Source organism: Carcharhinus amblyrhynchos, chromosome 6, assembly GCF_965287045.1.
Source record: "Carcharhinus amblyrhynchos chromosome 6, sCarAmb.v2.hapA, whole genome shotgun sequence".
Taxonomy (NCBI): Eukaryota; Metazoa; Chordata; class Chondrichthyes; order Carcharhiniformes; family Carcharhinidae; genus Carcharhinus; species Carcharhinus amblyrhynchos.
In genome coordinates this window covers 102,686,863-102,710,985 of record NC_137329.1, presented here as the reverse complement: position 1 = coordinate 102,710,985, position 24,123 = coordinate 102,686,863, and the positions used below count along the sequence as shown (strand labels likewise).

Genomic DNA, 24,123 nt, shown 5'->3' with positions numbered 1-24,123 from the left:
GTTTTTCACCACGTAAGTAATAGTCCTTCCTACCATTATTCCTACCAAAGTGGACCACCTCACACTTGCCAACATTAAATTCCATTTGCCATTTCCTGGCCCATTTGCCCAGCCTATCTAGATCCTTCTGCAGACTCTCCACACCCTCCACACAATTTGCCGTTCCCCCAATCTTGGTGTCATCAGCAAATTTCGACAGCCTACACTCGGTTCCCTCCTCCAGATCATCTATATAAATGGTAAAAAGCTGAGGCCCCAGCGCCAACCCCTGGGGCACTCCACTAGTCACCATCCGCCAATCCGAATAGCACCCGTTGACCCCCACTCTCTGCCTCCTATTTGACAACCAATCCTCTATCCACGCTAACACCCTACCCCCAACTCCATGTCCCTCGACCTTCTGCAATAACCTCTTGTGAGGTACTTTGTCAAACGCCTTCTGAAAATCCAGAAAGACCACATCCACCGGCTCTCCTCTATCCACCGCCCTAGACACATCCTCATAGAACTCCAGTAAATTTGTCAGACACAACTTCCCTTTAATGAAACAGTGCTGCGTCTGCTCTATCAATTTTAATTGTATTAATGAACAGTTACTTGTTCAATGCACAATGCTACTTTTCTCCTTTATTCTTAGACATCATTCTATTTTCTTTCAGGCAGTAAAAACATACCAAGCAAGAGCTGATTCAGAACTTGAAGTATCAAAAGACCATAAGGAAAAAGGGAACAATAAGGAGACAGGCAGTTTGAAAGAAGCTTTAGCATCACAAAACGCACATTTGGTTGAACAAATTTTAAATTCTGGTAAGAAAGCAGTACTTTATTTTTATACTGTTTTACACTTTGGATACTGTTGTCCTGCTATGCATACTAAATTCAATACACCGGACAAATTACTTGTAACTAATTGAGAATAAAATGTTGTTTTCCCTACCCAATGGAGGGCAGTATATATAACATATAAAACACCTCGAGGTAGTAATAGAAAAGATATTAAAACTGGTTGTCAGAGAGGATACTGGTGCACAGTGCTGCCCATTTTCTTCACTGACAACAACTTGGATTTATACAGTGCCTTTAACATTTGGGTGGGATATTACTGCCCATTCACTCCACCCTATCGCTGCAGCAAAGATGGAGAATTTGGCGACAAGCCAAATCTCTGTTCACTGTAGCAGGATAGGGAAAACCCTGCTGGTGTAAACGGTGGAAAAAGTTTGGCCTAAATGTATCATTTTAAGAACATAAGAAATAGGAGTAGGAGTGGGCCATCCAGCCCTTCGAGCCTGCCCCGCCATGCAATAAGATCATGGCTGATCTGAAGTGGCTCAGTTCCACTTTCCCGCTTTCTCCCCATAACCCTTAATCCCCTTTCCTACCAAAACCTCAGCTGCCCAAATGGTGGCAAATGCTAATCACTCATTATCATTAAGTTGTGAAGCTTGCAGCATGTAACAATAAACCTGGAATTAATGTCAAACCTGTACTGGAAAATTCTTCCCAAATAGTGGAAGAGTGCTTAAGCACATCAACTGGCTACTAAAGTAAAACTTCCAATGATGACATTTCTGTAACTGTGCGTGGGTTTCTGGCAAGAGTAATGAAGAGGGTACGCCTTGACACTCAGTAACCAGTCTCTCTTATGGCCTGTCTGGCTCCAACAGAGTCATGATGTGGAAATGCTGGCATTGGATTGGGGTAAACACAGTAAGAAGTTTCACAACACCAGGTTAAAGTCCAACAGATTTATTTGGTAGTAAATGCCACTAGCTTTCGGTGCGCTGCTCTTTTGCCAGGTAAGTGGCTAACAGCGTCTGTGGTTGTCAAGGGCGTGTTTGTGCCATAAAGGTTGTTGGTTGGAAAATTTTGGCCTAAATGTATCGTTCTCCTCCTCATTATCATAATCACTTATTATCATAATTAATGTCAAACGTGTACTGAAAAATTCTTCCCAAATAGTGGAAGCAGTGCTTAAGCACATCAACTGGCTACTAAAGTGAAACTTCTGATGATGACATCTCTATAGCTGTGCCTGGGATTCTGGTGGAGCAGCGCTCCGAAAGCTAGTGGCATTTACTGTTGGACTTTAGCCTGGTGTTGTGACACTTCTTACCGTGTCTAACAGAGTCATCCAGACTTGACAAATTAGCTCTGTTCTCTCTCCTCAGATGCTGTCAGCCATTCTGAGATTTTCCAGCTTTTTTTTTCAGATTTCAGCATTTGCAGTAATTTGCTTTTATCTTTTTGGCCTGTCTAAAGGCAACACAGAGGATTGGCGCACTGACTGAATGAAACATGACTGCTGCTTGGACACCAGGCGCAGATTTGCAGATGTGCTATCTGTGGTCATGATCAAGTTGGATATTGGGGAAGCGGAATCAATTTCTATTCAGAAAGATGAAGGCAGCACACAAAACCTGGGTGCCATGGAATGCGTTACAATGAAGACAGCCTAGTGCTTCTTGATATAACAATGAACAGCAAACTGGAAAATGTCACTAATGCTACCTGTTGAAGCCTGCAACATCTTTTATGGCACAAACATGCCCTTGAGAACCAAATGTCGCCCATGTCCTGGTTCCAGACTGTAACCGGTGACATAGCTTGACAATAGCCGTGTTAGTGAAATGGTGTCGGAAAGATTATCTTAGTGAAGATAAAGTAGAATAAATGTTTCCCAAAGACACCCTAGCTATTGTACCCTGCAGAATTCCCACCTCTCTACAGATTCTCTACTCTTCCTTGTCGTCTTGGCTGATCTTCCTCAATTTCCAGTTCCAAAGGCAGATCTACCAGGCCACCCATGACTGCAGTTACATTTTTGAAGACAGACAATGCAATCCAGCACTAGCAAAAGTCACAAAAGAATTGTAGAAGACAAAAAAACAAAAGGCCCAGCAGTTAACCAGCAGCTGCAAAGGAAAATGAGCAACTCAATTCTATATGGTAAATGAACTCTTTAAATAGCGCTGCTGAAAGGTCCATCCTGCTTTTTAGTTCAATGATGAGTCAAGCACATGGGCAGACCATCTTCTCAAAGGCATCCCACCGTGAGAACCTTAATTTAAATATTATAATGAGGCTTTTGAATGCATCCTGTGCAGTGCACTCTAGTGTGAAATGAGTGTATGCATGTCAACTGCCACATTAGACATATAGCCACTTGTTTTACAACTGTAAAACAGATGCTACATTGTTTTTTTAGGCCAGAGTTTGAGTGAAAGCAATAAGTGAAATGCTGCGTACATTTGTGATTTACTCCTGGAAATGAATTGATGTCACATTGTATTCAGGCCAGTTTTAGCTTGGATCACCCTTATTGATTATTCCTGCCATGTGTTTTTCAATGCACTTCTATATTTGTACTTATGTGATTGGACCGCTCCTATGCTTGACTCATCATATATAATAAACTCATTAAACTAAAAAGCAGGAAGGACTCTTCAGCAATGCTATTTGACGAGTTTGTTTACCACATAAAATCGAGTTACTCATTTTCCTATTCAGCTGCTGGACCTTTTTATTTCAACAGATTTGCTTCTCAAAAGGCAACGCTGATTTCAGAATGCAAGAGTTATCAGTCTTGGATATTTCTGACATAGTTACGGTTTTGACCAAGCACAATGGGTGTAGAGGCAACAAGCAAATTATGTTGTTGAGAAGTAGTACACAATCCCGAAACAACTGCAGCTGGATGGGATTTTATGACAACAATCTTTGCCATCTATCACTCAACTGCAGAATCTACAAAATATAATGAGGCCGCAGAGAAACTTAGTTTTGTCTATTTCACTCTTTCATAACGGATTGAAGACATTTGTGTTTTGTGCTACCTGATACAAATTGTACTTCTACTGTGAAACAGTAAAAGTGTGACTGAACCTTTGGAAATTTAGTTTGATTAAATTGCCTGGTATAACAGATATTAATCTTCCTAAGAATTGGTGTGGGTGTGTAGTCAAAGCCCAAGTGTAAAGTCAGAGACAATAAACAAAGGCCATTGTTCTCTCAGGGTGTGCTATCAGAAATCACTTTGTGCAGTAGGTCATGCTATGAATCATTAGAGCAAGAGGGCTTGTCTGACCTTTGTAGCACATCAGACAAAACATCTTGTAAAACCTCTTGAAGTATAACTCAACAATATCAAATCAGCGGTTTGTTTAAGGGGTGGGGATAATGAAATGTAAAACTGAAAAATTCACAACTTTCTTTGAAACAGATATCACTGCCTGGTAGCATTAAAATGCTAATGCGTAAATAAAAATGTTTAAATTAGGACCTTTATTCAGTGTTTTCCTTCCAAAATTGCATTACTATGCAATTCTGCTACTGGCTGCTTTTTAAATTCTGTTTCAGAAACGAATGCATGAAACATACCTCTTCTAATCATTTAAAACAGAAAATTGTAAATAATTGCAAAATTTCAAATGTGTAACGTGTGTTTAACATCGATTACTTGTGAAATGTGTTGGGGATGCTGGTAGTTTCTTCATTGATGGACAATGGATGGGATTCACAAATAGCAAATTCTGCCATGTGGTCCTTGTTCAATCTACCATTGGTCATAAAAATACTTTGGGAATCACAAGTACAGCTCATGCTGAAAGTTGCAACTGATTACCTTGTTAAATCACTTCAGCTATTATTGTTTGCTCTGGGAAGTTCCGTAAGTTAAGAAATAGGAGCAGGAGTAGGCCATCTAGCCCTTCGAGCCTGCCCCGCCATTCAATACGATCATGGCTGATCTGTCGCAGCTCAGTTCCACTTTCCCGCCCTCTCCCCATAACCCTTAATCCCCTCTCTTATCAAAAACCCATCAACCCACGTTTCTAAGTAACACCAAGCTTCTCATCAAAAACAGTAGAAGTTCAGATGTTAAAAAATGCTATTGCAAAGGTAATTCATTCGCTTTTCTTCAAATGCTTTTGTTTAAAAATAATTATGTTCTTCATACGTTGCAAAAGTCTTTTGGAAAATGTCCTCTGATTAAGTAAGAAACCAAATATTTGGAATGGTGACATGGTTTCCCCTTTTTTTGATAGATTTTTCTGATCACTTATGTTTGATTTGTTTCTTTTAAAAATCCTAGTAGCTTGTTACAGTTTTTTCTGTTTATCTATCTGGTATCTGATCTGTACATTTTTAGTTGTGCTTTTTTTAAATTTTATAAATGGAACTTGACCATGTAAGCGGCATACAGAATTTTTTTATATGCAGATGCAATGTCAGAAGGCACTGCATCAAACTCTCTCTAGGTGCAAAAATTATATGCAATAACCTTCTGTCTTGCATTCCTTTCCTGTTTGTCATGCTTAACCATTATGCTAGCACTCAAGAATTATGTTCCAGCTCTAGTAACGTAGGTGTCTGATCTAATGTAGTGAATGCAAGTTCAAACTCCATAATGGCAGTTTGAGAACTTGAATTTAGTTGAACATATAATAAATATGTGCGCACACACATGTGCGCACACACATATGCACACACAACACCCCCACACAAAAAAAAACTGGATCGCATCCTGACTTCTCTGTCCTCAACCTCCTGTATTTGGCAGTGAAGTCCAATATAAGCTCAAGGAACAGCACGTCACCTTTCAATTAGATACCTTAAAACCTCCTGGCTCAACATTGAGTTCAATAATTTCAGATTGTAATTTTTTGCCCCTTTGCAGGTTTCAGCCTTAACCTTATTTTTTCTCATTTTTGCTTTCAAGTTGTTAGTTACTCTGCCATTTATACCTCCTCAGGAAGAATATTTTATTTGTATGTCTCATTGCCACTCCCTTTAGTAATTCCCACAAATTGTTTTGTCATTTGATGTCTCCTGTTTTCTATCCGACCACAGACATTTCTTTTTTTCCTTCCTGTCCCATTTTACCTCCTTAAAAGTGATTATGTATCTAACTTCTGCCGGTTCTGATGAAAGGTTACAACTGAAATGTTAACTCATTTCTCGCCACCTATTGCTGAATGTTTTGATTTCAGATTTCCAACATCTGCAGTGTTTTGTTCTCCAATGCCCTTTGTGTAAGGAAACCTTTATTTGGCCTGGCCTATTCCATGTCAATGTACTTGACTCTTAAAAAGCCTAATAAGCCACTCTGTTTTTGATAAATACAGAGCTCAATGACCAATTATTCTGAATAGCCAGTCAGACCTATCATTAAAAAATGCTTAGGGAGCATAAGTGCTGAACAAATCCAATAATTCTGTCTGTGTTGATCACAGAATCTTCCTGCTTTTTTCACTCCAGATTTACTTACAAAATACATCCTTTCTGAGAAAGACAGTAAGCATTTTAGGACATGATCATTTGAAAGCATCGTTATGTCAGTACTTTGACGTAATTCTTGTTTATAGAAATTAAATGCTGTGGAAGTTGAACATAGTATAAATCAGACTCACTGATATTAAGGGCTGTTAATGCTTAAAGGCAATGATCAGCTGACAATGATAAAAGCATTGTGGGAGGACAGGTGACTGTTCAAAAAGGATGACAGATGGGTTGGGAAGAAGTAAAGAAGGAATGCAGCATGAGGCATTAAAAAGGTGCGAGGAGTAGCATTGATCACAATCTACAAGAGCTTCTAACTCTTAAGATAGCTGGATTCTGTGCCAGCACCAGACTTCCAAAAGCCTCCTTTACCTCCAGATTCTTTTCTCCCATCCCTTTCTGATGCTTCATGATCCCAGGTCTCAACCCAATGCTTGCAGGCTTTGCCTCTTGTTCTTCCTGTTATTGTTGGATCCCAAGGTTGCACCCAACGTTGATAAATTATTATTCTTGAAAACACTGCAAAGCATTTGAAAGAACACACCTCTAGCTATCCCTGAATAGTACTATTGTAAATCGGCTTTGTGTATAAATAATTTGCAATTGAATAAAGAGTAATAATTGAACGAATATCCTTGACACAAAGAATACCTAATTCTTGGCACATGGTAATCCCTTCAGATAGGTTTGAACGTATCCCTGTGTTACGTTTGTTGTAGATCATGCACTTTTCTTGGTAATTGTGCTGTTCAAATGTATACGAGCCTAGTTTGAAGATTGAGGCACCAGTTGGTGGCAGCAAAGTTCTTATCAACCATTTATTGGTCCCATGTTCATGCTGGTTAACATTTGGGTATTTTTTTCAAATATCTATACAGTTTATTTTATTCAAAACTTCTCAGAAATTTGCCTTTCATATAACTTCTGCAATATGTGATTAACCTATTCTGATAAAATTCTTTAATGGAACAGCTTTGGTAGATAATAAAATGATATCCAGACTCTAAGGCCAGGATTTTCTGGGATCCCCATGGCAACCTTCCTGGTGGCTGAGCTGGCTCACCATTGGCTGCCAGCAAGCTCTTCTGATGCCCATTTGCATTACTCGCGGGCTGAACCGCCGGGAAACCCATTGCGGGGGGAGGGGGTTTGCCTCCAGCAGGACCTAAACATGCTGCTGGTGGGAAAGGTTGGAAAATCCCAGCCTAAGAGTTATGAGGAGAGATTAAATAAACAAAGGTTGTAGTACCTGAACTTTTGATGGTTAAGGGATGATTTGATCTAAATTTTCAAGATATTAAGGGAGCAAATAAAGCATATTTGGAGGGACTATTTCCATTAGTTGGAAAATGTGGGCTAGGCATTATCAAATTTGGTTATATCCAGAACTATCTGGAATGAAATTTTTTAACGCAGAAGGTGGTAGAAGTTTGGAAATCTCTTCCACACAAGACAGTTGATGCTCGATCAATTATTAAGTTTAAAACTAAGATTGATTTTTTTTTGCTAGCCATAAGATTAAGGAACATGGAGAAAAGATAGATATATATCATTAGTTGCAGATCAGCATTCATTTTGTGGAAAGGCAGAGCAAGCAGGACGGGCTAAATGATCTACCTCGGTTCCTACGCTCATAACGTGGTTAATAGAATTTAGTTTACATTCATTTATTGCTTCCTTCAGCTATTTGGACGTTTTTAATGTTGCTATTTTCAATTCAATCTATTGACTGTACCTTGAATATTTCTGATGGTACAAATCACACCAATGTGCTTAAATGTGTAAATAATCTTAACTGGCATTTTGTTTTCAATAATGTAGCAACAAAATATTAATCATGCCAAATTTGAAAAGCATACTTGTTCTTTGCAGATTTAACTTATTTTTCTCTGCTCATAGAAAACAACAGAGAAAAGAATTCAATGCTTGATATTCTGTATATATCTCCATCCCATTAAAAGTAGGAATGAGTGCCAATCTAGGTGAGATATCCAAGTTGATTTGAGTTTGCAGTAAACTGGATTGAGATTGTTTTTCAACATGAATGTAGGCAGAATCAGTCAAATAAAAAATGTTTGCCTTTAAATAGCATCTTTTAATCTAGTAAAATCACCTAGATCTTGTGAAACAATTTTTGATACTGAGACACATAGGAGAGATTACTAGAGATGGATGCTAAGGAACATCTTTTAAAAAGCAAGAGCATTCGTGAGAATGATTTTAGGAAGGGAATTCCACAGATTTTGGCTTAGGCAACTGAAGGCATGGTCACCACTGGTGGGATGAAACTAATCAGGGTAGTCAGAATTGGAGGAATATAAATATCTCAGCGGGTTGGAGGATGTTACAGAGATGGCAAGTGGAGATGGAGGAATTTGAAAACAATTTGTCTACTGTTACGAACAATTTATAATTTTAAGTTGAATTTATATGTGTACATTTGTGTGTTAAGGTAAAAATGGTTTCAGTTTTATTTAGGTTTTGCTTATGAATCTTGGTGCCTGGAAATCTGCACAGACCTGGGACTAAAAGGTTTCCAATCTTTTGGGTCCGTTTATGAAATATAAATATTTCATGAGGTTATACAACCACTGAAGTTAGAGATGGGTTGAAAGGAGTTGAAAGTTCATTGATTTTGAAGAATCACCAGAATTCACCAGAAAAAAACCATTTGCAACTCTGCCAGTCCCAAGTGAGAAGCCTTTGTATCAATGAGTGGTAATTCTTCACTGGTTTATGGGTCTGTAAATATATTGCTGGGGTGAAGGAATAGTGGGAATTTAAATTGGTGTCTTGTGTTTATATGGAGCTCTTTCTAGCCTTTTTGTCCAGTGTAATATAGTTCACTTTTCTTGCCTTTACAAATATTCTTTCTATTAAATATTAATTGGACTCCTGTGAATATGTTCTGTAACTTTGTGTCTTTGAAAAAAAAGTTAGGAACTGTGAAGTCAGGTTTCACTTTGGGATATAATTTGTCCAATACTACCATCAACTGCTACCATAGTGCTACCAACTGAATAAATATTTCAGAAGGCAACTAAGCGGTTCTCAGTGTCCTGATGCAAACTAAATAGAATTCGAAGCTCGTTGTCATTTCATTTCAGCACAGCAACTTATCATAATTTAAAAATGTACAATTAGATCTACGTCTATGCTGAAATCTTTAGATATTGAGAAGTTCCTATGAAACTGAATAGTGCATGCTTGGTTAATTGCCATTATGAATAAAGTGGGAATTAAGCTGCCACTCTTCATTGATCTTTGTTGAAAGATTTGTAAATTATTTCCTCAGGGCACATGCAGTCGTATCAGCATGAATAAATGTTTCTTGGGACGTGAATAAGTATTAAAAATTCAGGATATTAAAGTAATTTTAGTAGCCACTCTAGAATATAAACTTTATATCTATTTTTAAACCTGATACTCTAACTTACAAATTTTACAACAGGTCTAGATGTGGAAACACGTTTTGGCTTTGGTTGGACTCCATTGATGTATGCTGCAAGTATAGCTAACTTTGAAATCACTCGCCTTCTTCTTGATAGAGGTGCTAATGCAAGTTTTGCAAAAGGTAAGTTTTTTTTTTATTCTGAACTGCAGTTGTCTGAAATGCCTGTGCAATGTATGTGCCTGGATTGAAAGGTCCAAAACAATTAAATACAATTTAAATGTACATTACAAGCTATGTTCAATTGCAGAAAATAGAATTATGTTTTCAGTGGTGGAAGTTAATTGTGATATCATTGAGGGTACAATGTCTTAGTTATGTATGAAACATATGAGGCAAATTCTTAAAGACTAGATATTTTTTAAAGTTCCTGATGGTAATCCAGTTTGTCAAGCTACATATTGATTCTGTGTAAATAACTGAAGAAGTATTTTCTTCAAATAAGCCTTGAAGGCAAGCGTTTTGAAATCCAATCTTTACCAGTAATAACTTTGCTGCTGTATGGTTGTGCCGGTTACATTGGATTAAATGAAAGTGAATTATGATGGGACAATACTGTAAGTTGACTGAAAGAAATATGCTATTTTATAGGATTCTGCTTCAAACGAAAACAGCTGCTAATTTGTGAAGCAATGAAACCCAATTATTTAGAATGAATAGAAAGTGCATTAGTAGTACATTAATGAAAATAATTTGCATGTGATTTGGAAAAATAGCTTATTTTGTATAATACTGTAAATGTTGATGTACCAAAGGAATGGGAGACATTGAATGAAATAACTCTGTACCGGTTTAATTCTATCCATTAATCACTCTGGAAAGCTCTTCGGAAAAAGGCAGAGATATTCAACTCCAATGAGCTGAAGAATGCTAATGAATTAGATAAATGAGTCAACGGAATCTCCTGCCCATGAAATGAATTTGGCTTTTAAACATTCTGATGGAGTTAGATTTTGGATTGATACGGCAGAAGAACATGAAAGAATCCTTAATTTTGGCATGTTTATAAATAATCTGTTCTTTGGCAGCCTTTCTGAATTGTGTATGACTTGCTTCACTCTGGTTGGATGAGTTTTGAGATGGTTGATAGGTCCACTGTGCAGTCTTCACACATGAGGCAGGATGATGCTTGCCTGGTCAGGCTGATAAGGTGTTTGAAAGTTTGTGTGCTTTCTCCAATGCCTCAACTTCACTACTGTGTGCTCCCAATAAGATGTAACGTATTTTTTGCCTTCCCAAAAAATGTTTCTCCATTGGTTAGTCAGAGGCCAGGGAGTCCAATGGGTTGCTGGAATATTTTATCTCTTCAGGGATATCCCTGATAGCAACTCCTGATAGTGTCCTGAGAACCTCCTGTGGCAAGCAATTTCCAAGTAGAACAGTTGCTTTGGGACTCTGGTGTTAGGCACATAAACAACATGAAGCCATCTCCGCTTAGAACCTCAATACAGGGCATATTGGTTTGAGAGAGGATATTGCTGTTGGACAACCTTTTTTGCTACCAGATTTGGAGGATATTACAATGGCATTGCTGATACCTCTCCAGTGCTTTCAGGTGCTTGCTGTAAGGTGTCCAAGCCTCCAAAGCATACAGTAATGCAGGGATCATTGCTGTCTGGTAAACCTTGACTTTGGTTATGGGTTTGAGATCCTGATCCCCAAATAAACTTCACCTCAGTCAGCAGACTACTGACTGAGGATGAGGATGAATTTTGTCATCTACGTCTGTTTTCGTTGAGAGGAAGCGCTCAAAAATATGAAAAGATCCACATTTCCAGGATCTTGCATGGCAAATTTGGGAAAGGCAGGAAGCAGCACCAATCAGTGAGGCCTTTTTTGGCCTCTCTATTAGACATGAAGGTTTAAGGTCCTCCTCATATTTGGCTGTTCTCACATTTGTCACCATCCTCTGCTTACTCCACAATGGGATGCAAGATGTAATCCTTACTGATACCATCACCACAAATCCAGCCACAGTGAAGACTGGAGTCAGATACAGCTGGGTTATTATGCCAGCTCTCCTCTTCATTTTTCTTGCTCCAATGTATTACCTTATCTCTAACAAATTACCCCTTAAGAGTGGTGATAAACTACAGAACAAGAAATTACCCGTGCCACCTTGATCCAAAACTAAAATCACTCCAACCTTTAGTCCTTGAGCTTCAGTATGCAGATTGTATGTCTGTGTGCACGCTAAGTGTCAGATTGTTATTAACTCTCCCTCCGAATCCTGTGAGACAATGGCCAGCACAGCGCCTCTTGCATCTCAGGTCCACGATATTACTGCAAGAGTTCCTCAGGGGAGTGTCCTTGGACCAATCATCTTCAGCTGCTTCATTAATGACCTTCCTTCAATCATGAGGTCAGAAGTGGGGATTTTGCTGATGATTGAACCATGTTCAGCACCATTCGTGATGCCTCAAATACTGAAGCAGTCCATGTCCAAATGTCCCATTTGCTCTCTGAATTCTCCCTTCACTTTCAGATCGTTGAGCTTTTGCCATGTGTTAGTCTGTTTACCTCTTTCTTGTTTGCTGTTTTATTTTTGCTTTAATCAGTTCTGCCATCAGCATTCTATGTTCGGCGATCAATGTCTCGATTGGGAAGATTTTGCAATGATGTAGACATGTATAAAACATAATTTCAAAGAAAGCAGTGCACTTCAAGAGAGCACAGGCTCATGGACATGTGGCTGCTAAATTCAGTTCAGGAATGTGAGATGATCATTTGAAAAGTATTTTAAAATGGTGGGAATTAACACACTTGCTACAGATCTTGTTCAGGGCTTAACTAAAATATCGTCTTATTTTGACCCAGACTATGACTGGGGCACTTTGCTTTGAAATGCAAATGATGATGACATGGTGCTTGCACCTGAGCAAACACAGCCATAAATAAGCTACTATATAATAGGTGTTTCAGATCAATGTACTTTCAGAACCCAGTTCAGCCACCTGGAGCAACAACAAGAACTTGCATTTCATAGAGGTTTACATCATGGAAATAGGCCCTTCGGCCCAACTTGTCCATATCGTCTTATTTTTTAAAACCCCTAATCTTATCCCAATTATCTGCATTTGGCCCATCTCCCTCTATACCCACCTTACCCATGTAACTGGTCTGTATAGCATCTTGTGAAGTTTTCATCAGTTGGTTATACTATAGCAGAGAGATTTTGAAATGTTTTAAAGCAGTACTAGTGCTTTGATTGTAAGTTAATACCTGGTCCATGTTCAAAAGGGGCATGTTGCTTTGTAAGTTGTTGCAAATGAGCGCCAAAGAAAATTCTGAGATCCCTGGTCACCTGATATAGTGCAACAAGACATTTTGGTGGAATTTATAGAACCAAAACCAGTCATCGTGGAGTAACACTTACGTAGATTTTATTTACTGCAATAAATGTTTCCTAAATATGATCTTTTGTTTTAATACATCATTAAGTGTTATAATTTTAAAGTTTTAAAGTATGTTTATTAGTGTCACAAGTAACCTTACATTAACATTGCAGTAAGTTACTGCGAAAATCCCCCAGTCGCTGTACTCCGGTGCCTGCTCAGATACACTGAGGGAGAATTTAGCATGGCCAGTGTATCTAACCAGCATGTTTATGGACTGTAGGAGGGGGTAACCCCGAAAGCTAGTGAGTATATTATCAAATAAATAGGTTGGACTAAAACCTGGTGTTGTCAGACTTTTTACTGTGTTTACGCCAGTCCAACGCCGGCATACCCACATCATGACTGTAGGAGGAAACCAGAGCGCCCAGAGGAAACACACGCAGTCATGGGGAGAACGTGCAAACTTCGCACGGTTAGTGACCCAAGCTGGGAATTGAACTTGTGTCTCTGGTGCTGTGAGGTAGCAGTGCTAACCACTTAGCCACCCATGCATTTTCTGTATCGATTTCTGTAAGTCAGCAGCACTGTATCGGAGTGCTATACCAGGTATGTTCCTGTAAAAATGAAGAATAAAGATGGCAAGATTCAGGAGCCCTGGATGACAAGAGAGATTGTGAGCTTACTGAAAAAGGAGGAGGCATACATAACTTTCGGGAAATTGAAATGGATAAGTCTTTTGAGGAATACAAAAATAGCAGGAATGAGCTTAAACAGGAACTTAGGAGGGCTAAAATGGGCCATGAAATGCCCTGGGCAAGTAGGATTAAGGAGACTCCCAAGGCTTTTTATACGTATGTAAGGAGGAAGAGGGTAGCTAAGGAAAGGGTGTGTTCACTCCAAGGTAGTGGAGGGAATTTGTGTGTGGAGCCAAATGAGCTGGGTGAGGTCCTTAACGAGTACTTTGCATCAGTATTCGCAAGGTAAAGAATGTGGTGGATGGTGAGTGTAGAAAGGAGGATGTTGATGTTCTAGGATATGTAGAGATAAAAAAAAAGGAGATATTGGAGGTTTTGAAAAACATTAAGATGGACAAGTCCCCAGGGCCAGATGGGGTCTATCCCAGAAAACAGAGAGGGAAGGAAAGAAATTGCTGAGGCCTTGGCCAAACCTTTGTTTTGTCTTTAGCCAAGGGTGAAGAACCAGAAGCTTAGAGAGTAGATAACATTGTTCCTCTGTTTAAGAAGGGCAGAAGAGAGAATCTGGGAAATTACAGGCCTGTGAGCCAGTGGGGAGGGGGTTTATTGGAGAAAATTTTTAGGGACAGGATGTATTCACATCTGGAAGAGAATAGGCTTATTAGCAAGAGGCAGCATGGTTTTGTGAAGGGTGGTTGTGTCTCACAAACTTGATTGAGTCCTTTAAGGAAGTGACAAGAAAAATTGACCGGGGCAGGCCTGTGGATTTTGTATACGTGGACTTAAGTAAAGCCTTCAATAAGGTTCCTCATGGCAGGCTGATACAGAAAGGTGAAGTTATACAGGATGCAAGGTGAGCTGGTAAAATGGACATAAAACTGGCTTGGGCAGAAAGCAGAGTGTAGCAGTGGAAGGGTACTTTTCCAGCTGGAGGTCTGTGACAAGCAGTATTCCACAATGATCAGTACTGGGGCCTCTGTTGTTTGTAGTATATGTAAATGAATAAATGATTTGGAAGAAAATGTAGGTGGTCTGATTAGGAAATTTGCAGATGGTACAAAAATTGGGGGAATAGCAGATAGTGAGGAGGATTGTCAGAGCAGGATATAAATTGGCTGTAGACTTGGGCCAAAAGATGGCAGATGGAATTTAATCTGGAAAATGTGAGGTGATGCTATTTGGGAGATCTACTACAGGCCTGTATAAAGTATACAGTATCAATACAGGTACACAGATCTACTACAGGTTTATAAAGTATACAGTAAATGGTAGAGCCCTTGGAAATATTAGCATATGGAGGGATCTAGGCGTGCAGATCCACACAGTTCCTTGAAGGTGGCAACTCTGGTGAACAAGGTGGTCAAGAAGGCATATGGCGTGCTGGCCTTCATTGGTCGGGGCATTGAGTATAGGAATTGGAAAATCATGTTGCAGCTGTGTAAGAGTTTGGTTAGGCCGCATTTGGAGTATCTGTGACAGTGGTGTTGATCTCTCCTTGCTTCAGTCTTTACAGTTGACAGTGCCATTTTCCCTCTTGCTTTTCTTCTGCTGTCTAACTACTTGGGGTTACAATCTTGCTTTTCCACTTTTGCCTGTCTCAACATAGCAGCCAAATTGTAAACACTGCTTCTATTTTCACTTATCCAACATATAGACTGCAACAGTTCAAGAAGGTAGCTCCCCATCACCTTCTCAAGGATAATTAAAGGATGGGCAGTAAATGCTGGCCTAACCAGCAATGCTCCCATTTTATGAAAAGTCAAAAAAAATTCAGCTTCAGCAAACCCCTAATAACACATCCTTCCCCCACCATTCATCCTCAACTGTATGTTATCAATTGGTAACAACACAGACATGAGACCAATTTACATATGAATGCTGTTACCACACCTTCTCCATTGATCCATTAGATTAGTTTTGTGCTGTCTGATTCAGCTGTGCAAATAGTCAGTGAAAATTGGGTGACATAATTCTAGGATTGAACTTCAATTTCTACATTGTCACCCCGACCCCTCCCCCCAGGTGAGTTTCTCTAAAGTTATTGATTTGAGTGAGACCCCTGGATACTCCCAAATTATTGCAAACCTCAGTGAGGAGGTTTGAACTTCAGCAGTCTATATGCTGGATGTGTTGGATAAATGAAAATAGAAGCATGTTTATGATTTGACTGCTATAGTGAAACAGGCAAGAGTGGAAGCATGAAATTGCAACCCAGATAGCAAAACAGTAGAAGAAAAGCAAAGGAGAAGGAGAATTCTTATATAAATTCCAATATTTCCATACATATTTGTGTTTTTTTTTCCCCATCATGATGACAACTTGCTGTTAATGATCAAGACTGCTGCCTCCACCTCCATCATCACCATCTCTGGCCTATTCATCAAGCAAGGAGACATTGAAGCAAGGAGGTCAACACCACCATACCCATGCATCACTCCCAATGTCACTTTTGTCATCTCTAGACTTGATTTATCTAGCACTTAATTTAGATTTATCTGTCACTGTCCACAAATCACCCCCCTGCACCACCAGTGACCGTCATTGTCCTTATTTTATTTAATATCCCCATTAATTCTAGCATTGCCTCATTCTGTGTATTTTAGATAGAATATGAAAAAACAGAAACGAGACTTTTGGCTCAGTCAGTCCACTTATATTCCATTTGGGCATTCTTGCATGTTTCCTCATTTCTATCACATTACCCTCTATTCTCCTCTCTGTCATAAGGATTTTTATTTATTCAAGGGAAATTAGTGTCGCTGAATAGGTTTGCATTAAATATCTATCCGAGTGGCTTGAAAGGGCAGTTCTGGAGTCTTACACAGATCAAGTAAGGATGGTAAATTTCCTTCCCTAAAAGACATTGGTGAACCAGATGAATTTTACAACACTCTGGTAGTTTCATATTCACCACTACCTTTTATTCCTGATTTGTTTAATTGAATTTTAGTTCTCCAGCTGCTGTGGTGGGATTTGAACTTGTGTTTCAGCACTGTTAGTCCAGGCCTTTGAATTATCAATCCAGCAACATAATACTCTACCTGCATGCTACGTACTCTCCAGCATCCCCTTAAACGCATCTACATAATTCACTTCCACTATTTCCTGTGGTGGCGAGTTCTCACTACAACCGGTTAAAGGTGTTTCTTCTGAGTTCTCTCTTTGGTTTCGTGGTGATCTAGTTTTTCTCTTGCCTGCAAGAGAAAATGTGTGCGATCTCCCTCTCTCTCTGTGCTCTTATCAAAGTTCTTCACAATTTTAAAGACCTCTATTTCACCAATCACCTCCATCCTTAAGTTTTACTCGTTCTGCCAGTTCTAACCCGAGTCTGCCTCTCTTTTCCCCGCTTCAGCCAAGCACTATTTTGTTCTGTTTTTATTTTGCTTACCTTTTTAAGTTGAGCCCATCTTTGCACTTGTCATGGCTTTCACATAACTCAAAGGTTCTTGCAAAGAGAAAGAGAAAAAAAAAATTCAGATTTTGCATTAACTTTCTTTGTAGCTATATAAGACATTTTCATATTCAAATTAATGCATACTGGAAAAATCAGTAAATTCCATGGCTCAGGGTTTCTGAAAAAACTGATTCTTAATCCTAGACTATATAACTCAAAATGGGCATTCTTGGATCACGGAGTCTTGTGGAATATGGTCAAAAAGGATATTATATTTAAAATCCTGAAGTGAAACTCCTGTTACAAATACTGACATTAAGAATCTCATCAATACCTTTCAGTCTGAGAACTTTTTCAGACCATAGGCTTCATTTCACTGATACTTAAGGTTTTGTCATTTGGAAACATATTCCCCCTCCAACAAACAAGATTACTATTCTGAATACAGCCCCAAAATGTTAGCTCTGTTTTTCTCTCTCCATAGGTGTTGCTACACCTGACTTTTTTCCTGTAATTTCAGATTTCCAGCATCCGCAGTAGTTTGCTCTTATTAAACAATATCGCAAATTGTTTGCTAACCTTTTTAATCTCTCATTTATGCATCTTGCACAATGAGAATTAGGCTTCTAATTAATCTGTTTTGGAGGGTGTACGAATTAGGGTACGATCTCAAAATTGAGTATTTTCAGGGCTTTAGTTATTGACAACTTTGAAATGTGACAATAGTGAGCAATGGAATAGGTGGGACAAAGTTGCTGCAAATTGGGAAAAAATGAAGTCAAATTGGAAACAGCCCTAAACCAAAAATTCACCAACTCTGTTGCCTATTTAATTATCTGAATGGTTGTGACGTAGGTTAATGTAAAATCGCAGCTACTTTGTTCCGTTGTATATGTTTTCATTTGTAAATTCTGCTTTTTAAATTGACCCCATATGTGATCACAAGCCGACTGTGGTAAGACACTCATTCATATCATTTGTAGTTACTCAACTGAAGAACATTGCATGTAGTGAGCAGATGGTTAAGAGTATGTTCAAGAGGGTAATCAGTGCTTGAGGCTGCAAAAGGAAGCAATTATTGTGCTTGCGTCAGAATCCCAACTTAGCTATTTTACAAAATAACTGTGCAGTTCATGCATTTGTTCTGCAAATCCTGCCAAATATTATACATGGGCTGTTAATTGTATTTTATATTGTGAATTGAAGCTAGGTGTTTTAAACAGTGAGACTGCCTTTTCTGCATAAAATGGCAATCTATTTTAAAATGACCTTTTTTATATTTTGCTAAACCAATTAAAACTTATTGAACTGTTCTGATAGTTTTGGTTTAACAAAATGTTGCATATTGAATTTGTTTGGGGGTGTCAAGTCACTACATTTCATCACATTTGCATTACTTAATTTTTCAATGCATCAATATCACAATTAATAAATATGTAGCTTTATATATTTTGCTTGAAGATTGAAATTTAATCAGTAATTCATAGTGCTAATTATTGTTTGCACCAATATCTTAACTATCTACTGCATAGGTAATTTTCACATTTGCTTCAAATTGTTAATATTCCTTTTCCTCCTTTGTTTCATATTTTAAGTATTTCCTCTTAGTAGTTTCCCTTTTTACACAAAATACATTTTGTGTTTTTAATTCTGTAGATCAGTATACAGTATTGATGGCAGCCTGTGCTAGTAATGAGTCAGAAGAAAAAGTGGTAAAGTGTACAGAGTTGCTGTTGTCCAGAAATGCAAATCCAAATACTTTAAGCAGGTATGAAACATTTATAGCTATAAACTGTATTGTGGAAAGAGGTCCAAGGTTACTATCCTTCTCTAATTATAAAACGCAGAATGGTGTGGAGGTCCAGAAGCAATTTTTTATATGATTGCAGCAGAGAGATGATTAAAGCAGGAAAATTAATTGTGCACGATTACGCCAGAATTTTACCAGCTTACCCCGCCCATCATTGGGTATTGTGGCTCTGGTGCTGGGAAATAAAACATTAGGTGCCATAAGCCTCTGTGTCGAGACCCACCAAGTAAGTAAATTATTCCTAAAGCCTGTTGCCATTTAATCTTGTCATCCACAGTTACCTTACTGAATCAATTCTTTACATAGTGATTGACTATACATCTCATCTTGATTTTGCATCCTTCAATACTGCTGTTAAACAGATATTCTTTAAAGGAGCCCGTGGGCTGAGTCTCTCCAATAACGTAGTATTCTATGGGAGTTTAAAATCCTTCAATATCTATTTTTGAAGTTCGCTCATTTTGCATACATATTTATATGCTCCATCCCTTCACTTTCAGATATCAGCCTTATTAATATCCTCCTGCACTTCTCACTATCTATATAATCTCCCTTTTGCAAAATTGTTTTGGCTCTCTAAAAGGAAGGTTGTAAGAGAGAGGATTTCTAAAATGATGATAAGCTTTCAAATCATTTTAAAGTACTATAGAAACAAACATATGCCTATATGTATTTTGAAAAGCTTTGACTCAAGCTCAGAGAGGACCTCTGGTGGTAGAAATATATAATACATTGTAATTCTGTACTTTAATACGATGTAAACATATCAGAACCATTTTGGACCATAATCACCCTTTCACCCACTGTGTCTTAAGAATAAATATTCTTGCCACAGTGAATTTGACGTGTTTGGGTACTCAGGAACCTTGAACCAGTGAACAGACAAAATCAAATCTGGCTACTGCCATTACCGTTGAAGGTTATCTCGGGATCATTGCTTTCATAAGCTATTGGAATGCTATTGTTCAGTTGAACACAATTTTCAGACTTTTATCAGGCTGAATTGACTTCAGAGCTGCTGTTAATATTCCTCTGATTCTAACTGTGGGTACACTTCATCCCACACCTCAAGTTAACTGTTGAAACAGCTTCTGTCTTTTAGTTCAAACCCCATCCTCTAATCATATCTTATGGACCCTGATAAACACCTGGAAAAGACCAATATTCTACCTTAAATCGCTCCTGGACCCCTCTCACTTCACCTGTCTCCAAACCCAGATAACTGTCCGTTGATGCTTCATGCAGTCTCCTTCCTATTATCAAAATAAACATACAGTGCTGATAAACCTTAACAGCTCTGGCAGCATCCTCTGAATTATCTTGTACCTATATCCTGTTGACTAATAGGTTTCTCTGTATTGTTCGGTGAGTAGGGGTAGATTAGAGGAGAGGGATCTTTGACTCCTACTGGTATTTTTAAAAAAGAATATGTTTGCCAATTCATTGAGTGTTTAACATAAGAACATAAGAAATAGGAGCAGGAGTAGGCCATCTAGGCCTTCGAGCCTGCCCCGCCATTCAATAAGATCATGGCTGATCTGTCGTGGCTCAGATCCACATTCCCGCCCCCTCCCCATAACCCTTAATTCCCCCTCTTTTCAAAAACCCATCAACCCGCGTCTTAAAAATATTTAGCGAGGTAGCCTCCACCACTTCAACAGGCAGAGAATTCCAGAGATTCACCACCCTTTGAGTGAAGAAGTTCCTCCTCAACTCCGTTCTAAACCGCCCCCCCTTTATCTTGAGGCTGTGCCCCCTAGTCCTACTCTCTGAGCGGGAAGAGTCTCTCCACCTCTATCCTATCCATCCCATTCATCATCTTATACGTCTCAATGAGATCTCCCCTCATTCTTCTAAACTCTAACGAGTACAAGCCTAGTTTATTCAGCCTCTCCTCATAGCTCAACCCCCTCAACTCCGGCATCAGCCTAGTAAACCTCCTCTGCACTCCCTCCAAGGCCAAAATATCCTTGCGTAAGTATGGCGCCCAAAACTGCACACAGTACTCCAGCTGCGGTCTCACCAATGCCCTATACAGCCGCAGCAAGACCTCCCTACTTTTATATTCAATCCCCCTCGCTATGAAGGCCAGCATCCCATTCGCCTTCCTGACCACCTGCTGCACCTGCAAGCTGGGTTTTTGTGACTCATGCACAAGGACCCCGAGGTCCCTCTGCACCGTCGCCTGCTGCAATTTTTCGCCACATAACTAATAATCCTTCCTACCATTATTCCTACCAAAGTGGACCACCTCGCACTTGCCAACATTAAATTCCGTTTGCCAGTTCCTGGCCCATTCGCCCAGCCTATCTAGATCCTTCTGTAGACTCTCCACACCCTCCGCACAATTTGCCGTTCCACCAATCTTGGTGTCATCAGCAAATTTCGACACCCTACACTTGGTTCCCTCCTCCAGATCATCTATATAAATGGTAAATAGCTGAGGCCCCAGCACCGACCCCTGGGGCACTCCACTAGTCACGTGTGATTGTAAAAGACACAAGTCAAGTGAATAATATTTATTGTACTTAACACCCACCCTAAATAAAAGTAATAAAAAATCTCTGACTTTCACATAACACACTCAACGTTCACGCATATACATAAATAAATTACAGAATAAAGGATAGATTAAGAAATCATTTTAGAGCCCAATAAAACTTAAAGGTATATGACACTTGTAGATTGACTTAGGTAGTTTCAGGCTGACAATGTAGAAAAATACCCAGCTATGCACTAGCCACAATAAGGACAAATCTAATTATCACCCAACCTTTAGCAATGTAGTGGAAGGTGTCATCAACCGTGCCAATAATCGGCACACTGGTGCTCAGTTTGGGCTCTGCCATGGACACCCAGCTCCTAACCTCATTACAGCATTGGGCCAAACATGGACAAAAGTGCTGAATTTCAGAGTTGACTGAGAATTAACTGCCATTGACATCAAGGCAGCATTTGACTGGATGTGGCGTCAAAGAGCCCTAGCAAAACTGAAGTTGGTGAGTATTGGGGAAAATGCTTCACCGTTTGGAGTCATACCTAGCACAAAGGAAGATGGGTGTAGTTGTTGGAGGTCAAACATTTCAGTCCTAGAACATTGGCTGCAAGAGTTCCTATGTATAGTGTCCTATACCCAACCATCTTCAGCCGATTTATCAATTACATTCCCTTCACGATAAGGTCAGGGGAATGAGCGTTCACCGATGATTGCACAATCCTCTACACCATTTATGACTCCTTAGCTACTGAAGCAATCTATGTCTTTTGTGAAACAAGACCTGGACAACATTCAAGCTTGGGCTGATAAATAGGAGGTAACATTCATGCCACACAAATACCAGGTAGTGGCCATCTCAAATGAAAGAATCTCCTTCCTGTTGACACTCAATGATATTACCATCACTGAATCCCCCACTATCAACATTCTGGGGGTTATTATTGACCAGAACTTAACTGTACCAGCTATATAAATACAATGAACAGATCAGAGGCTGGGAATTCTGTGGTGAGTAATTTAGTTCCTGACTCTCGAAGCTTGTCCACCATCTACAAGGCACAGGTCAGGGATATGATGTAAAATTCTCCACTTGCCTAACTCAAAGCTCAGTGCCATCCAGGACAAAGCAGCTGGCTTGATTGACATCCCATCAACCATATTAAGCATTTAACCCCTCTATCACTGACATTCCCAGTAGCAGTTAAGTGTACCACATACAAGATGCACTGCATCAACTAGTCAAGCCACCTTCAACATCATTTTCCAAACCCTTGCTAGTCCCATACCAATTACAGAGATGGCTATCTCTTATCACTTCCTTGTATCACTCTTACTTGCATCCTTCTTCCACGTCCCAAGCCTAGCTCTTCATGTATCTGTACTGAAAATACTATTGCCCAAATTCACTTACAACTATTTGACATTCCAACTGTTTAGCTTCTGGCCCTCCATTCATCACAGCATTTCTGAAGCTACTGATACTGGTCTCACCACCACATCTAATTCCCAATCCTCAATAAAGCTATTACTCTGTCTCACTCTGGCATTTCATCCTGGGGTTTGGCCCTGATCTCCATCCCCCTAAGTCCCTGCAGCGCAGACTTAGAACCATAGAAAATTTACAGCACAGAAGGAGGCCATTTGGCCCATCTTGTCCATGTCACCCCAACAACACCCAGGTGCCCTATTTAATATCACCTTCATGCACTCAGTCCATACCCTGTAGCTTATAGTAGTTAAGGTGCAGATCCAGGTACTTTTAAAAAGAGTTTAAGGTCTCTGCCTCCACCACTAACTCAGGTAGTGAGTTCTAGACACCCACCACCCTCTCTATAACATTGTTCTTCCTTATGTTCCCTCTACACCTGCTGGCACTTATCTTGAATCTATGTCCCTTGGTTCTAGAATTCTCCACCAAGGGAAACAATTTTTTCCTGTCTACCCTATCTCTTTCCCCTGGTAATTTTATACCTATATCAAGTCACCCCTCAATTTTTGTTTTGTAATGCTCCTGTGAAGCTCCTTGGGACATTTGATTGAGTTAAATGCTCTATCGCAATACAAGTTGTTGGTGTCTTCAATGTGCAGATTATATAACCTCTGGGTAAGTACAACACGTTATAAAGGAACTTGTTGCATGATGTTAAACGCTGAATATGACAGGGGTGTTAGCTGTTTTCCAAAACCAAAGGAATATCATTTCTAGGCAAATACTCCATAGGTCAGCAAACAATAAAAGTTATATTTCAGAATTATTCTTGTAATCATCCTCCAAACGCTTTCCAATCTGTTAGTCATTTTGAAGTAAGGGTGCCTAGTATTGCATGTTGGCTTATGAGTGAGGCCATACAATTAAATCAATTACACAAGGTTAAAATAAGAAGTTTAAACTCCAATCGCCTTTAACGCCAAATCAACTTTGACTGCCGTACGTTAACTAGATAGCTTCAATGTGATAGATTAACAATTTGTATCTGTGCAACTGTTATAAATGTAATTTATTTTGTGACAGAAGCACACCAAACTCAGTTGGAATTTTACTGCCCCGCCCATCACAGGAATTGAAAAGGGCGAAGGGCAGACCATGGCAAGGTCTGTTGACCTTGGGCAGGATTCTACAGTTTCGATGTGAGCGAGACCATAAAATCCTGTCCCCAAG

The 24,123-nt window shown here is 39.4% G+C and overlaps 1 protein-coding gene across 2 annotated transcripts in view; it reads left to right on the top strand.

Annotated features, from left to right (window-relative positions):
* asz1 (ankyrin repeat, SAM and basic leucine zipper domain containing 1) overlaps positions 1–24,123 on the top strand; it is a 79,917-nt gene that overhangs the window by 15,479 nt on the left and 40,315 nt on the right. For both annotated transcript variants that reach the window (XM_080191716.1, XM_080191715.1), the window contains exons 2-4: positions 660–807; positions 9,731–9,853; positions 18,814–18,925. In XM_080191716.1, the coding sequence (XP_080047842.1) occupies positions 660–807; positions 9,731–9,853; positions 18,814–18,925 (383 nt within the window). The remainder of the gene's footprint in view (positions 1–659; positions 808–9,730; positions 9,854–18,813; positions 18,926–24,123) is intronic.